This window comes from Cupressus sempervirens, chromosome 3 (assembly GCF_028749045.1).
Source record: "Cupressus sempervirens isolate cs-2001-9-10 chromosome 3, ASM2874904v1, whole genome shotgun sequence".
NCBI classification, from domain to species: domain Eukaryota; kingdom Viridiplantae; phylum Streptophyta; class Pinopsida; order Cupressales; family Cupressaceae; genus Cupressus; species Cupressus sempervirens.
In genome coordinates, this window is record NC_143120.1 from 1,051,364,326 (window position 1) to 1,051,381,217 (window position 16,892).

The 16,892-nt window shown below is 35.9% G+C and overlaps 1 protein-coding gene across 3 annotated transcripts in view; it reads left to right on the plus strand.

Moving 5' to 3' along the window:
- CCP1 (P-loop containing nucleoside triphosphate hydrolases superfamily protein) overlaps positions 1–16,892 on the plus strand; it is a 130,573-nt gene that overhangs the window by 54,951 nt on the left and 58,730 nt on the right. For all 3 annotated transcript variants that reach the window (XM_089822987.1, XM_089822986.1, XM_089822988.1), the window contains exon 7: positions 16,216–16,300. In XM_089822987.1, coding sequence (XP_089679113.1) covers positions 16,216–16,300 — 85 coding nt within the window. The remainder of the gene's footprint in view (positions 1–16,215; positions 16,301–16,892) is intronic.

The window sequence follows — 16,892 nt, forward strand, 5'->3', positions numbered from 1 at the left end:
ACAAAACTCTTTTTAATGACCGTTAGACGATCCTAAATCAACGGTATAAATCCTATTTCGGGCTAAAATGTTGAAGTACAACAAGTTTCAGAGAAAGTTTCCAAAAGAATGACACTTATCCACAATATAATTTATTTCGGGCCAAAGATTAGAAGGATAAAAACTCCTTATAAAGTCTCTAGAATAGAGACACTTGTCAAATGTATGTACTTTACATATAACCCGACTTAAAGTTTTACCATAGATTGGCAAATGTGACCATCTATTAAGACATGCCTCTTAAATTGTGGGTGAAAATATTTAATTTACCATGTGGAAAGATTAGATTCCATTGACAAAGTCATCGCCAAAATAAATTGATTATGTATCATTATTGGTGATTGGTCTAAGCATGGGACCCATTTTTTCATAAATTGCGGGTGATGTTGCCACCCCAAAGTGCAAAAAAAATCGCCAAATTCAGGGTCCTCGATGAGTGAGATTTGCCACTAAAGTAAACCCTAGTGACATTGATTTGGTGATTTTGTACAACAAGGCTAATTGCTTGAACAAGGGGCATTGCTCGTAGGCTAATTGCCGTAGTAGCTATGCCCCAAAATGTAATAAGGTTCACTGCCAACATAATGAAAAAGGAACTGAAATAGCATAGTGTCAAGCCTTTACAAATCCAGCTGGGAATTGTTTACACATCCTTGATCAACTATCTACGTTTGCACTTCCATTACAATAAACAACTAATACGTGTATACACAAGTATGCACTTTACTCTTCTCTAAAATAACTCACACCTCTCGAATACATAAGTTCTTTATTTATACTAGTATTCAAGATTACATCTATCAGTCATAATAACAAGACATGTAATGCTGCCAATCCATCATTATAATTATTATACTTAACATAGTAACACAGTGATGTGTCCCCCCGCTTTTTGCTCCATGCACCGGGTAGTTGGGGACTCTGTTTCCCCGTCCCTAGCGGCGCCACCAGATTCCACCACCTTCGCCGAGGATGGGGGGATATCGCAGTGTTAACTATTTACTGATTTGACTATTTATGTTCAATGTTCAATGTTCCAATTCAATGCAATATTCAAGTATTTACTCTTTTACATCTTTATATCTTATATTGCAATACATCTTTTCATAACTAGTGTTTTAAGTACCATATGTAAAGTAAATACAACTTGCTTGATCCCTCCGCCGCCATCCCCTCACCGTCGCCAAATTAAAGCCCCTCTGTCCCCCGTCCTGGAAACTTGTCCCCCTTTTCTTTGCCCCCAGGGTGATGTATCTATGATTTATAATTACAAGCATTAGAACTGAATCTGGAAAATACATCACCGCATCACATTATTACAAATAGGTCACACACAAGATATAAAAAGTTTTATCACAATAGTCGATGCCACAAGAACACTGGAACCGAGTTGAAAAGATGGAAACCTACAACCTTAGAATGAACTGATGATTCTAGGCATCACGTTGATGAAGCTGGGAACCAAGAATAATTTTGGCCAAGTACCAAGACAAAAACTGTTGATAGAAGAAACTGCGTGAGGTGTACCAATAGAAGAAACTAGATACACAAACTGTCCAACTGAATTCAAGATGCAAGATGTCTGCATTCCAAACAAAACTTTTCTCAATCTGCCAACAACACTACTGCCCAACCGAGTGACACACACCGAAACATGTCACATAATAGCCGATACTATAATAGGGTGTCGATATGGATGTTTTGACATCAATTACAATTAATGCCAACACCAATATTTAAAGTCTAATAGTCTACCCCGTTGGCATGGATGTGAAAACTTCAGAAACAAAAAAGGAACAACCAAAAATATAGATCTCCTTCTAAGAAGATAAATCCTTTTTGTTTCTCAACTAAACTTCTCCCCCTTTTCGCCATAATGGAAAAGATCGGAAACTAGCAAAAAAAGAAAACCAAAGAACGAAAGAAAGTTTGCAAAGATTTAATTGTAAAGACTTTATTACACCTCTCCTTCAACACCAAAAAGCTTTTCTTCTAATCTGTAACAGCTGCAAGTTCTCAGCCTTAGTCAATAGACCAATAACATGCTCCATTCTTACTTCAATCATAACCTTCACAAGCCAAAATGTCTTGATTAAGTCTTCTTTGTGCCATCACCGAGACAACAACTCAGCCTGCAACTTACCAACTCTTTTCCTCTGTACACTGTCCAAATTCTTAAGAACTCTGTAGGTTTTACGGATATTAGTAAGCTCATTCTCGATCTTCTCACACTATCCTTGGAAATTGTCTGCTGCAGCTTGCTACCATATATAGTATTGAAAGCTGATATTAATTTCTTCCAGATAGGCTTTGGTCTGATTGATAACAAGGGACAACACCTGCAATGCAATTTTAGACTTTTTGTGATAGCCCGTATAATTTCCTACATAAAAATTCATATTTTTGTAATAATTATCATTATGAAGAAGAAATAAAATAATAAATGTTCATTACAAACATAATGGAATATGTTCATATTTTTGTAATAATTATCATTTATGAAGAAGAAATAAAATAATAAATGTTCATTACAGACATAATGGAATATGCATATAAGAATGCATAGTCATCAGTATGAATGAGGATTCAACACGGTTTTGTGCGTACTCAACATAACTACCAATAAGAGTTTCACAGAGATAATCAAAACCAGCGCGCCTGTTCAGCAAAATCGTATTTGATCATTTTAGGAGTTGTTCAACGATATAAGGCGTCAAATAGAGGAAGGTCACCAGGAGTATACTCGGTAAATGAGACTGAAATAAAAGAAAAACGACATGAATAAAATTATAAAAGTAAAAAGCTCTCTGGGATGTGATTTTCCTAGCCCGAAAGATCAATATATTTATGCCTAACTTTTGAGAACCAAATATCTCACCCCGAGCTTTCCAAATCGCTAGGATAAAGCTTTGAGTTGTGTTAATAATAATAAGGCTAGAGCGATTATAGAGCTCATGGGAGATATTACATAAAGACGTTTGGAATACACATGCCCAACCGAATGAATAGCTAAGACTCTCTTGCAGTATCAATACGAAGGCATGGGAAGAGTATATGAATGGTATTAGTTTCTAGTCGCAGCAAGAGATAGATTTCAATTTTGCATATAATACAAACAATTACAAGTGATTTACAATTTTAATTAAAAATTCGGTTAAGGAATCAAATAGTTGCAATTGCCGATATGTTATTTGAAATGACGTGATTGTTAGACTCATGCCTTTCCAATCATATATTAATAAGGAATGCTCAAACAAGAACAGGCATCATCAGAAAAGTATTTTTGTAAGGTAATCAGCAGATATCCCGCAAAGTCCAGGAAGGCAAGTACATTGCAGAGACACTTAATGTGCCAACCGACTAGGACAACTTAAATAGAGGTATCCGATATTAAGGCAATATTTGTATGCCTGGTTTCTTTAGAGAGAAACTCAAGGTAAAACATTCAAATTAAGACATTGAGAGTTTGAACAAGAATTTATGAATATCAGGTTTCTTTAGAGAGAAACTCAGAATAAAATATGCAGCAAAGATGATTAAATACTTTGAATAGAGCCTAGTTTCTTTAGAGAGAAACTACAAATAGGAGACTATATATATATATATATAGTGAGAATCATACATATGCATATGACAGAGGGCCTTGGTAAAGGAGGGATCTTTACCAAGTGATTAATCAGAGATCCCAAGAGGCCTTAGTTTAGATACTCCTTCATGACAATTACTTAATCAGGAAAACAATTCCCATTAGAGGGTTGAGTAATTCGAAGGGAGTCTCTTCCGAAGGATTAATAATGGGTTATATGGGGTAGTCTTTATATTGTAATTTCATGTTTCAATATGAGTTTCATATATTTTTATTAATACTAACAATCTGATGCAGGGTTCAACTCTTATTCCAATAAGGGTTCATTATAGTGTTATCAGAGCATAATCCTGCCACCCTGTGGGTAAAAGCCTATGCAAACTTACGAGAGAAGAACAAAGACAACAATGAATGATTTAGCAAACAAAGTGAGGTCATATATGGAGCAAACCAACCAAATCAGTCAAACTCTATTAAACTAAATGGAGAAATCAAACTAGGCTCTCCTACAAGCTTTACAGAACATGGGAAATTCGATTAATAACTTAAGGAATTAACCAAACTTGGGGAGAGAAACTAGTTCAATCCATTCAGAAAACAATAATGTAACTTCAAGTTCAAGTCTGCCCCAACCAACATTTCTACCTAGAAGAACCAATCCAAGAGAAGAGGAAGGGGTAGAGCAGCCCTTAACCAGTACAAAAGATATTGCTAGAATGTATGTGGCCCTGGAACCTCACATTCGAGAAGTAGTCTCATTTAGGGAATTTTGTGCAGATAAAAGAAGAGAAATACCTAGAGGGTATGTAAATGAAGAACTTAAATGCAAAGTAAGTAAGGTCGCAATTCCAACCTTTAATGGATCAGGGGAAATGTCAGCTCATCAGCGGCTAGAAAAACTTAATACATTCTTCATTCTAAATCCTATGACAGAGGAAGAAGTACTCCAATTTGCTATAATCCTTCTGGGGGGAGAAGCACATGATTGGTGGACATAAGGACATATCTTAGTATGTCATAAAGATGTGAAAACTTATGAGGAATTCTCCCAGAAACTCATAAACAGATTTGATGAGAAAGATACCGAATGGTACTTCCAAGAGTTGACACACCTTAAGCAAACGGGAGCCCTATAAGAGTATATAAAGAAATTTCAGTCATGGTCCCCGATCTATCCCAAAAGAGGCTCACCCCAATGTTTCTAGAAGGTCTAAAAGAATCAACAAAGACGTTGGTAAAACCCCATGAATCACAAAATTTGGAAGAAGCCATAAGAAAAACCAAAATGGTTGAATCGAATAATAAGGAGAGATTCCAGAATTTTCCTTCCAAGACTTTTTCCCAAAGTGAAGGAATCAGTAAGTAAAGCCAAGATAAACCATGTTTCTTATGCCACAAGCCTTGGAGCTTTGGACACAAATGCCCTCAACGAGAAGAACTAATACAAAAGAATTTGTGCTTTAAATGTAGTGAACCTTGGGGACGAGGACATCGATGGAAAAGAGGACAAGTAAATCAAATTGAAGAAACAAATAAAAGAATCAGAACATAGGAATTAGAGCAAGGAACATTGGTAGTCATATCTCAAAATGAGAATAGGCCTTTCCGAATCAAAGGTGTGCTTAAGGGACAAAAGGTGATTGCGCTAGTGGATATACGAGCTTCTCATGATTTTATCGGCAAACACTTGGTCAAAAAAAGAAGGTTAAAAACTCAAGACTTTGAAGGTTGTAAAGTCAAGTTGGCAAATGGCACCTTAGATCATTGCAAAAAGATGGTTATACAAGTGGAAATCACCACTGCTGGATATGTAATTAAAAGGAATCTTTATGTAGCAAACATACAAAATGATGTCATCTTAGGAATGCCTTGGATCAACTCTCTAGGACGTTTTATCATGGATGGACCAAATTTGGAAATATGCTTCAAACATGAGGGGAAGGACATAATATTAAGAGGCATGACCGATGGATCAACAAGGGTAGTATCTTGTAATAAAATGGAGAAAATCTTAAAATATGATCAAGGAGAAATGATAGCTCAATGTTTGATTTTGGACAATAACCCCACTAAAGAAAAAAAATTCCATTCAGAGATTCAACCTATCCTTGAAAAATATAAAAAAGTGTTTGAAGATATACCCCCGGACTTCCTCCTAAGAGAGGATTTGAACACACCATTGAATTAGAAGAAGGACCAAAACCAGTAATCACCACACCTTACAAGCATTCCCACAAATATAAAGAAGAAATAGAAAAAACTATCAAGGAACTTCTGGAAATGGGGTATATACAACCAAGTAGCAGCCCTTTTGCATCATTTGTTGTATTAGTAAAAAAGAAAGACGAAACTATGAGAATGTGCATCGATTATCGGGCATTGAATAAAAAAACCATCAAAAATAGATACCCCATTCCTAGAATTGATGAGTTAATGGATGAATTACATGGAGCACGTTATTTCTCCAAGACGATTTAAGATCCGGATACCATCAAATCAGAATGAAAGAAGAAGATGTGCCTAAAACAACATTTAGATGCCACTACAAACATTTTGAGTTCCTTGTACTTCCCTTTGGATTCACAAATGCACCAACAACTTTCCAATCTTGCATGAACCATACCTTTAGACAGCAGCTATGCAAATTCCTTCTCATATTTTTTGATGACATTCTCATTTATAGTAAGACTTGGGAGGAATATGTAGATCACATCAAGGAAGTCCTTAGTATTTTAGAAGGAGAATCCCTTTATGCCAAAATTTCAAAATGTGAATTTGGACTTAAGGAAATACTTTACCTTGGACATAAAATCAGTGAGGAAGGAGTAAGTGTGGACGAGAAAAAAATTAAAGCTATCAAGGAATGGCCAAAGCCAAAGACTCTTACTCAACTCAGAGGATTTGTGGGATTATGTAGTTACTATCGTAGTTTTGTTAAAGGATTCTCAAAAATTGCAGACCCTCTTACAGACTTAACCAAAAAGGGAGCCTTCAGTTGGAATGACAAAACACAACATACTTTCGAACAACTCAAGGTCAGAATGAGTAGATGCCCAATATTGGCCATACCCGATTTCTCCATACCATTTGAATTGCAATGTGATGCATCGGGAGACAGAATAGGGGCAGTACTAATGCAAAGGAAGCACCCCATAGCTTTTGAAAGCCGCAAACCCACCAGAATTGAAAGACATTATTCAATTTATGACAAAGAGATGTTGGCGATAATGCATGCACTGACAGTTTTGACAGTATTTGGTTTGTGGAAAATTCATAGTCAAAATAGATCATAATAGTCTACGCTTCTTAAACCAAAGAGATCTGTATGACAGACAACAAAAATGGGTGAGCAAAATTCAAGCCTACAATTTTGACATAGAATATGTTAAAGGAGTAAATAACGGGGCAGCAGACGCCTTGTCCAGAAGATCCCAAATCAATCATATTTCTTGTATTTCAGGTTGGAAAGAGGATATAATAGTAGATTACACAAAGGATCAGATTGCAACAGAAGTTATGGAAGGAAAGATATCCAATGGAGATTTCAAGATCTCTAATGACCTCATCTTCTACAAAGGAAGGATCTATTTGACTCCAAAATCTAAAGTAAAAAAGATAATTATGAAGGAATATCATGACAATCTAGTGGCGGGACATCCTGGATACTACAAAACATATAAACAGATAAGGGAAAAATACAGTGGAAAGGATTAAAAGGAGACATACAAAAATATGTACAAGAATGTAAAATCTGTTAGCAAAACAAAACAAAACAATTACACCCTGCAGGGCTGTTACAACTAGGACCTATTCCAAATCAAAAATGGGAAATTATATCTATGGATTTCATAATAGGATTACCAAAGGTTCACGGAAAAGATAGTATGTATGTAGTGGTAGATAGACTCACAAAATTTGCACGCTTCTTTCCTGTCTCTACGGAATATAAAGCACCTCAAATAGCGGAAGTATTCTTTAAGGAAATTTTTTGCCTCCATGGATTACCCAAGACTATTGTAAGTGATAGAGATAGCAAGTTCCTTAGTAAAATTTGACAAGAATTGTTTAGACTAATTGGGATTTCGCTCACTCCTAGCACTAGCTATCACCCCCAAACCGATGGTCAAACTGAGATCGTAAACAAGTGGATAGAAGGGTACCTAAGAAATTATGTCATAGAACAACAAACAACCTGGATCAAGTGGCTACACTTGGGCGAGTACTGCTATAATATCATATGTCCATAAGGATGAGTCCTTTTAAAGCCTTGTACGGGTATGAAGCAAGGACATTTGGAAGCCTAACCATCATGGAAAGTAGAGTACCTAGTGCACAGGAATCCATCCAAAGAAATATTGATATCATCAAAGAATTGAAGGATAATTTACATATTGCCCAAAATCAACAAAAACTATATGCAGATAAGAACAGAGTAGAGCGATCATTGCAGATAAGAACAGAGTAGGGCGATCATTCCAAGAAGGGGATCTAGTGTACCTGCGACTATAGCCCTATAAACAATCGTCAATTAAGAAGAATGGAACTGAGAAACTCAAACCTCAATTCTATGGACCCTATAAAGTAATCAAAATAGTTAGGGAAGTAGCATATGAACTGGAGTTACCTAGCTATAGTCAAATCCATAATGTGTTCCATGTATCCAGACTTAAGAAGGTTTTGGGCCAACAGATAGTACCCTCTGTAGAACTTTCCCCCTCTGGATGACAAAGGACAACTCCAGTTGGAACCAAAAATAATTCTGGAAATCCGAGAAAAGGCATTCAGAAATAGAACTGTAAAAGAGTTCTTAATTAAATGGAAAGGTTTGCCCGTTGAAGATGCTACTTGGGAAAATGAAGAAACACTCAAGTTGCTTGAGGAGAAGCAAAATTGAGATTGAGGGACTGTGATAGCCCGTATAATTTCGTACATAAAAATTCATATTTTTGTAATAATTATCATTTATGAAGAAGAAATAAAATAATAAATGTTCATTACAGACATAATGGAATATGCGTAAAAATACATAGTCATCAGTATGAATGAGGATTCAACACGGTTTTGTGCGTACTCAACATAATTCCTAATAAGAGTTTCACAGAGATAATCAAAACCAGCGCGCCTGTTCAACAAAGCCGTATTTGATCATTTTAGGAGTTGTTCAACGATATAAGGCGTCAAATGAAGGAAGGTCACTAGGAGTATACTCGGTAAATGAGACTGAAATAAAAGAAAAACGACATGAATAAAAGTAAAAAGCTTTCTGGGATGTGATTTTCCTAGCTCGAAAGATCAATATATTTATACCTAACTTTTGAGAACCAAATATCTCACCCCGAGCTTTCCAAATTGCTAGGATAAAGCTTTCAATTGTGTTAATAATAATAAGGCTAGAGCAATTATAGAGCTCGCGGGAGATATTACATAAAGACATCTGGAATACACATGCCCAACCGAATGAATAGCTAAGACTCTCTTGCAGTATCAATACGAAGGCATGGGAAGAGTATATGAATGGGATTAGTTTCTATTCGCAGCAAGAGATAGATTTCAATTTTGCATATAATACAAACAATTACAAGTGATTTACAAGTTTAATTAAAAATTCGGTTAAGGAATCAAATAGTTGCAATTGCCGATATGTTATTTGAAATGACATGATTGTTATACTCGTGCCTTTCCAATCATATATTAATAAGGAATGCTCAAACAAGAATAGGGATCATCAGAGAAGTATTTTTGTAAGGTAATCAACAGATATCCTGCAAAGTCCAGGAAGACGAGTACATTGCAGAGACACTTAGTGTGCCAACCGACCAGGACAACTTAAATAGAGGTATGTGATATGAAGGAAATATTTGTATGCTTGGTTTCTTTAGAGAGAAACTTAGGGTAAAACATTCGAATTAAGACATTGCGAGTTTGGACAAGAATTTATGAATATCTGGTTTCTTTAGAGAGAAACTCAGAATGAAATATGCAGCAAAGATGATTAAATACTTTGAATAGAAGCCTAGTTTCTTTAGAGAGAAACTACAAATAGGAGACAATATATATATTGTGTGAATCAAACATATGCATATGACAGAGGGCCTTGGAAAAGGAGGGATCTTTACCAAGTGATTAATTAGAGATCCCAAGGGGCCTTCGTTAGATACTCCCTCATGACAATTACTTAATCAGGAAAACAATTCCCATTAGAGGGTTGAGTAATTCGAAGGGAGTCTCTTCCGAAGGATTAGTAATGGGTTATATGGGGTAGTCTTTATATTGTAATTTCATGTTTCAATATGAGTTTCATATATTTTTATTAATACTAACAATCTGATGCAGGGTTTAACTCTTATCCCGACAAGGGTTCATTACACTTCTCCATTTCCTTCTCAATATATCAATAATCAACACCATACTACAACAATTGCTTCTTAATATCTGAAACCAAATCACCAGGGAACACTCCAGAAACACTAGATACCAAACTGCCGAAACATCTCCTTCGTCACACAAATTGGTAATTGATTTGATCACATCCTTCATCACCGCACATGGTCAGTCTAGTAAGAACTTATCCTTATAAAACCTCTTCAACACGAATTAGATGAATTCTACATCATTAGACCATTAGCAATTGTTTGCTTGATCCTCCCTATTCAAAACACTGCCTAGTTTGCTGTTAGAGATGTCGCTTCAAATATCTCACTTGTGCGTAATTTTTCAACTTTGTGAAGTCTTCACTTGAAGTCAAATTTGATGTAACCTGAGATATATAATTTAAACATACAAATTCTTTGTTCCTTGCAATTCATTTTGGTTGTTGATGAGTGTCCTGTTTTAGAATTTATTCATCAATAAGACATTTGGCATCTTCAAATCATATATTGGACTGATATCAATTGAGGGTACTAAGGGTCGAAGGGAGTCAAAGAGTGTCGTGTAGTGCCAAAGGTTATTGAGGGGAATCTAACAAGTACTGAAAGGGAATCTGTTGTACGGTACATTATACTAGTATCAAAGCTGGTGATCTTGGCAACTTGTCGAGTAGTGGATGCGGAGCAAGCTCATAGTATACTCCAAAAGGAGGTACTGTTTAGTAGACAAAATGAGGGGAGCCTAACATCAAATCATGACATTGCCGAGGAGCTAAGTAGAAGTTGAGCTTAGGTCAATGAAGCCATGGCCAAGGTAGAACAACAAAAACAACTCATGAAAGAGACTTTGAGACAATTGGCAGAAGGCAAACAAATGGAGATCACAATGGACATAGTGATTATTTGATCACCAAAAGGTTAAACACACATTGTTAACACTCCTAGCCATCGATGTCGACATTTCTCCAAAGAACAAAAAGGCCTCGTAAAGAATGAGAGTCCACTTTTCCAGAGATGTAGGAGCAGCAGAGGCAAGATTGGAGGGATGCGAATCTTAGGGGAGAGATATCCTTATATGGATTATGCGAATCTATGAATGAAATATTCTAACGCTAAGAACCATGGCCGTTACAACGATGACATTGAATAAAAGATTGGCAAGCTAAACTTATCATCCTTTGATGGGTCTGAGAAAACATTAGCATGAGTGTTGGTGCAAAGAGATGATACTTACTTCTAGATCAACTCGATGCTCGAAGATGAGGCAATCAAATTTGTAGTACTTCACCTAGAAGGAGTTTCTAGTGAATGGTGACACCACGGGATGGTCATCCTCAGTCACAATCTTTTGACTTCACGTGTAGATTTCATGGAGAAACTGATGGACTACTTTGATAGGAAGGATCCAGAACTCAAGTTCAAGTAGTTGGCACAACTAAAGTAGCCCGGACTATTACATTTGAGAATTTCAAAGGTTTTTAGTGTTGGTTACCGACATGTCTAACAGAAGACTAGTGCTATTAATTGATGGATTAATGGAACACCTCAAGGGTTGGGTCAAATGTTTCAACTCCAACATGCTCATAGAGGCATATAAGAAGGCACATGATATGGCTACCTTATCCTCAAACACACACATTCCCAAACATCTTTGACAAGAGGATGGGAAGAAGGAGCCATTTCAGAAGAGGCCTTTGATGGATAAGGCCACTTGTTAGGAGTTCTAGAGGAAGCTTTGTGTCCCTTGCAAGGAGCCTTGGGAATCAGGTCATCATTGTCTTGGCAATGGGGAATTTACTATAATGAGGTGGTACTTGATGATGAGGAAGAAAGTAAAGTACTCAAAGTGCAAGAGCAAGGGACTAATTACGCAAAGAGGATTGGTACACTTGATCAAAGAGGAGGTTCCACTGCTACACTTTTTGCAACTTCTAGATGTAGTGTATTTTGAGTCCGTGGCACACTTCAATTGAGTGAGTCACAATCATGCTTAATAGTGGGGCCACACTCAATTTCATCAATTCATCATTGCTACTAATAGGGCTTTGCATAGGGTGGAGCATGAAGGATTTGAGGTCAAGGTGGCAGGAGGAACTTTACTACCCTAGATTAATTTGATTCTACAATTAAGGATTACCATGGGGAACTATATAGTGACAAATGATTTCTTTGGGATAGATATGGGTGATACATATGTCATATTGGCCATTTAATGGATGGAGACCCTCGACCAATACACATGAAGTTTCAAGAAGATGAAGTTTTCATTTGAGATGGATGACAATAAGGTGGTATAAAGAGAGTTGTCCAATCAAGGCTTTAAAGAGATTTCAGTAAAGAAGATAGAGGCAATTTTGACAAGATAAGATCCAAGCTTATAACTTTGAAATTAAAGATACAAAAGGGAAAAAAATGTGGTGGCCCATGCTTTACTTGAGATACTTGTCATATGCTCCTTGTTTCAAATTTTAAAGGATTGGAGGCTAATTTATTGGTTGAGCACTCCAAGAATACCTTTGTGTGCCAATTGCTGGATGGTCAAATATAGGATCATAGATACAAGGTGGTTGATGATGTCATCTACTACAATGATGAAATATATTTCTTACTCGACTTAAAACTAAAGAGGATGATTGTATGAGAGATTCATGATCCACCCTAGCAAGATTTCTGGGATTGAAGTTGTGATTGCTTGAGGGCAAGCATACTCTAGGCGGGGAGTATTGTAATGTCCTTGAGATAATTAAAAGACTCAACTAAATAAATTAATTAAGTGGTCCCAAATTTAATAATAATATCTTATGGACCCTTTTAATTATTAATTTAATTTTAAAATTCATAGTATTAAACTATTGTTGGTCTCCTTGAAACCCTTCGGGAAACTTCCCGGAGCCCTTTATAAGGCTGTGTTGGTATTGTAGGAAGATATCGCGGAGTTATCTTTTCTTCTGTATTTACCATTTGTGTTGGGATTGAGTTCTTATTGTAGTTTTAGAGGTGCAAGACCTTCCCTAGTCTGTAATTGTAGTTTCTCTAGTTAGTAGCCACCCTAGTTTGTCGTCGGAGATATCGCTTCTGATATTTCAGTTGTGCTTATTTGTTCAACTCTCTGAAGTCTTCACTTGAAAGGCAAATTTGATGTAATTAGAGATATTTAATCTGAAAATACTAGTTTTGCAATTCGTTTTGGTGGTTGGTGAATAATCCGAGATATATAATCTGAAAATAAAAAATCTCAATTCTTTGCAATTCATTTTGGTGGTTGGTGAGTGTCCTGTGTTAGAATTTATTCATCAATAATGCATTTAGCATTTGAGGACCATATAGTGGACTCATTTCAATTGAGGGTTTTGAAGAGAGCTGAAGGGGTATTGAGCCAAATGTTACCGAGTGTTGAAAGGAGTCAAAGGGAGCTGAAGGTTGTACAATGCCAAAGGGTGCCAAGTGTGGAAGAGTGTTGAAGGGGACTGAGTACTGAAGGGTGTCGAAGGGAGCCAAACAGGTACTGAAGGGGAACCTGTCATACGCTACATTACATCATCATCGCTAGTCGAGATGGTCAATAGTTCACATACTCTTTTAAGTTCCCTATCCAAAATATTTGTAGATTGTTCTCGACTCACAGATATCTAAAAGGGCAACTAATTCAGGTAAGAGAATTTTAAGAAAAGAGTTTAAGTTTCATTCCACAGAAAGCATAAATGTAATGTCCCCAAATTTTGGGCCAATGAATGAATTAAATTGATTATTTTTAGGTTATATAAATATTAAAAGCATAACTATATTTTAATTCATTTAACTAAAAAGTAATGTAAATAAAATAAATATTATATAGTCGCTTATTAAACAAGTCAGCCCAACTTCTAGATTCTTCCACGAGATCTTTATTAAGGGGTTCTTGGTGATAAACTGGGATGCTTATGAATTTTGAAAATTATAAATTTGTTTGATGCTTTGCATTGGGTGAATCTCCGAGGATGCAAACCTTGAGCAGATTATCAGAATGGCTGGATGAAACTCTAGCTCTTTTAAGGAGTGAATTCATGATAGACTTCATACTTAGGCCCATATATGTGAAGTCTTCATCCGAAGACAAGTTTGGATTAGTAAGATATTTCCAGACTAGTATTTCACATCTGAATCTGATTTGGAAAAATAAAGGCTATATAATATTGAATATTTCATGCTGGGTAAAAAATGGTGTAATTAATATATGAATGACAATGAGTTCATTTGGTTATATTAAAGTGGCTGCTGAAAGAGTTCACAGTTTATTTCTGCCATAAGTATTTGGGTTGACAGTAATTTGTATGGAGCTTATTTTCTAATGTTTCAAAGAGATTAATACAAAATCGTGGGTTCTCATTGGTCTTCCAGACAGTAAATTGTTTGTGGGGTCTGAACTTCATTTGATCTGTTTTTCTAATGTTATTCTTGCCATAAATGTTGAAGCTGAAGTTTGGTGCATGAAATTTAATTTTCCATGGAGATTATTAATGAGAACTTTGGCAATTATTCTGCAAATGTGATCTCTGGATAAGATGCTTGAACAAATATTTGTCCATTATAGTTTGAGATTTTTTAATGTTATTATTGTAGACTTCAGTGCATGCCGTGGGTGGATGAAGAGATGGTTCAAATGGTATAGTGACTTCTGGAGATCATAATGGGACATCTTCCGGCTACTGTTATCTCCAGCGTGCTACGGTTGGCAGAGAAATAGCTGAGTCTTGCCTGTTGAAATATACTCTTTTAGCTGAGTCTGTAGAAGCCGACCCATAGGCTGTGGCTTGATGCTTGTGACAGCCTATGAATTTTAGCAGGTTCTCATTGTTATAAGACACAAATATTCTTGTCTGGCGAAGATTGTACATTCCCTTATCGTTTTGGCAAACTCATTATTTCTTTAACTGCCTTAGTGCTCTGTGGAGTTGGGGATATTGACTCATGAAAGATATTCTATCTTTAGGCTCTGCATACAGAGTGCAATCCGTAAATCATTGCTCTCAAGAGATTGTTTTTATATTGGGTTGCTATGATATCTCAGTTTCTTCATATATTTCTTCTCATCTAATTGTTTGGGAATCCTTGTAAATGCATAATCAGTTAATCTGTGTGTTTCCTTCAACTGCTGAGCAATAAGAATTGAACAAATACGTAGAATTTGCAGTTGCATGTGAAATTTTTAACATAATATAATTTTGATTAGAGCAGCCTCTGGGTTAGAGACAGTCGGGGTTCTTACGTTAAAATTTAAGCTAGCTGATTTTTGGAGAACTCTGGCAAACCAGAGTTTAACAGGATTGACTTCCAGCTACTGATAGCACTGATAAATTAGGGCCTTTGTAGCAGTGGTCTATGCATAACATGGGAGGAAACTGTTATACATATTTGTGACAATTAATAGATTAATTAGGTTAAAGCTTTTCATTGGCAACTTTGGTTAGGTTTATAATTTTTGTGGGATCTGACTCACTTAATTTGGTCATCTCAAGATGACCTTAATAGGTGGTCACTACACTAACAACATCTTTCCTTTTTTATGCTGGTAATTACAAACAAGGGGTCCCACTTAGCATGCGAGTACCTCAAGCATTTGCTATTTAGGGGGAGGACTAGAGAATGCTTCACTATTTTGGACATTTCATCCTTTAACCGAGTAGAGGGTAAGAAGCCTAAAGCACTGATATATTCACAGTTCCTTAATCCTACTAATAGATGCTTGAGTTGCTTGTGTGGTAGGTGGGTCCCTTTGCCTTGTGAATAAGTTTCTGATGATTACCAACACGAATGAGGAAAAGCATCATTGGAGTAATGAATACTTTGTGAGGTTTTGAGATGACCAAGTTACAGTTAGTCAAATCCTGCAAAAATAAAAAATCTAAATAATAGATTTATTTTTGACTTGCTTAAGCTCAAGCATTAGCTTACATCCTTTAATGAACAAATGCGCTCTTTGCATACAAATCCCTTAAAAAAATATTCTTCCAGGGCTTCTCAATGTCAACAAGAGAGTCCAACTATATTGATTACTTGTATAATTTTATTCATAGTAGCGTTTTATAGTTTTTAACATTTATTACAAATTATAAATGGTCAACTATACTTCTGTAGAAAGTGATTGTCAGTAATCTTGCTATTTCAACTAGTGTTAATTACTTGCACATTATTTGTTTGTTTTTGTTCATATTTATCTAGCTTTCTTTTTGTTTACTTTGGCAGACAATGCTTGCCAAGGCAGTGGCAACAGAGTGTAAAACAACATTTTTCAACATCTCCGCTTCATCCATTGTTAGCAAGTGGCGTGGTATGTGACATTTGTATAGTTAAAAGGAATAAATCATTTCAGTTTTTGTAGTGTAACAGGATCAATATTTTTACTAACAATGCACTGTTATATCATTTATGCAATAAGCACAAATATTGCAAATTGAGGTGGGCATTGTTCATGGGACACAAACTCAACGATTAAGAAATTTACTTTAAGCCATTGTCCTTATTTTGCATTGCATCATAAGTGAAACGTTGCTTTAAAAAATTTGAAGATTGTATGAATTTAAATATGAAATTGTAGCAGTACTAAACAGTACTCATGGTCTGATACATAAGGATTGTGATGTCCCCTTTAGGGATGATCCTAAATCTTGCCCTACGATCACAAGTTCAATTGAAACAAGAAATGCAGTATAGCTAACTATATCTTCACTAATAAAATGTCTTTATCAAGTTTGGCTACAGCCTCTTAACTATCAAAAAAGTTAAAAATAAATGTTGTTATCAAGACTAATCCCGTTTCAGATACTGTTATCATGTTAGAGAATATTTAAAATAGAATTTGTAAGGACAATTATTTTTATTAGGGTTAAGGATCCAACAAATTCAAGAATGCATGGATTTAA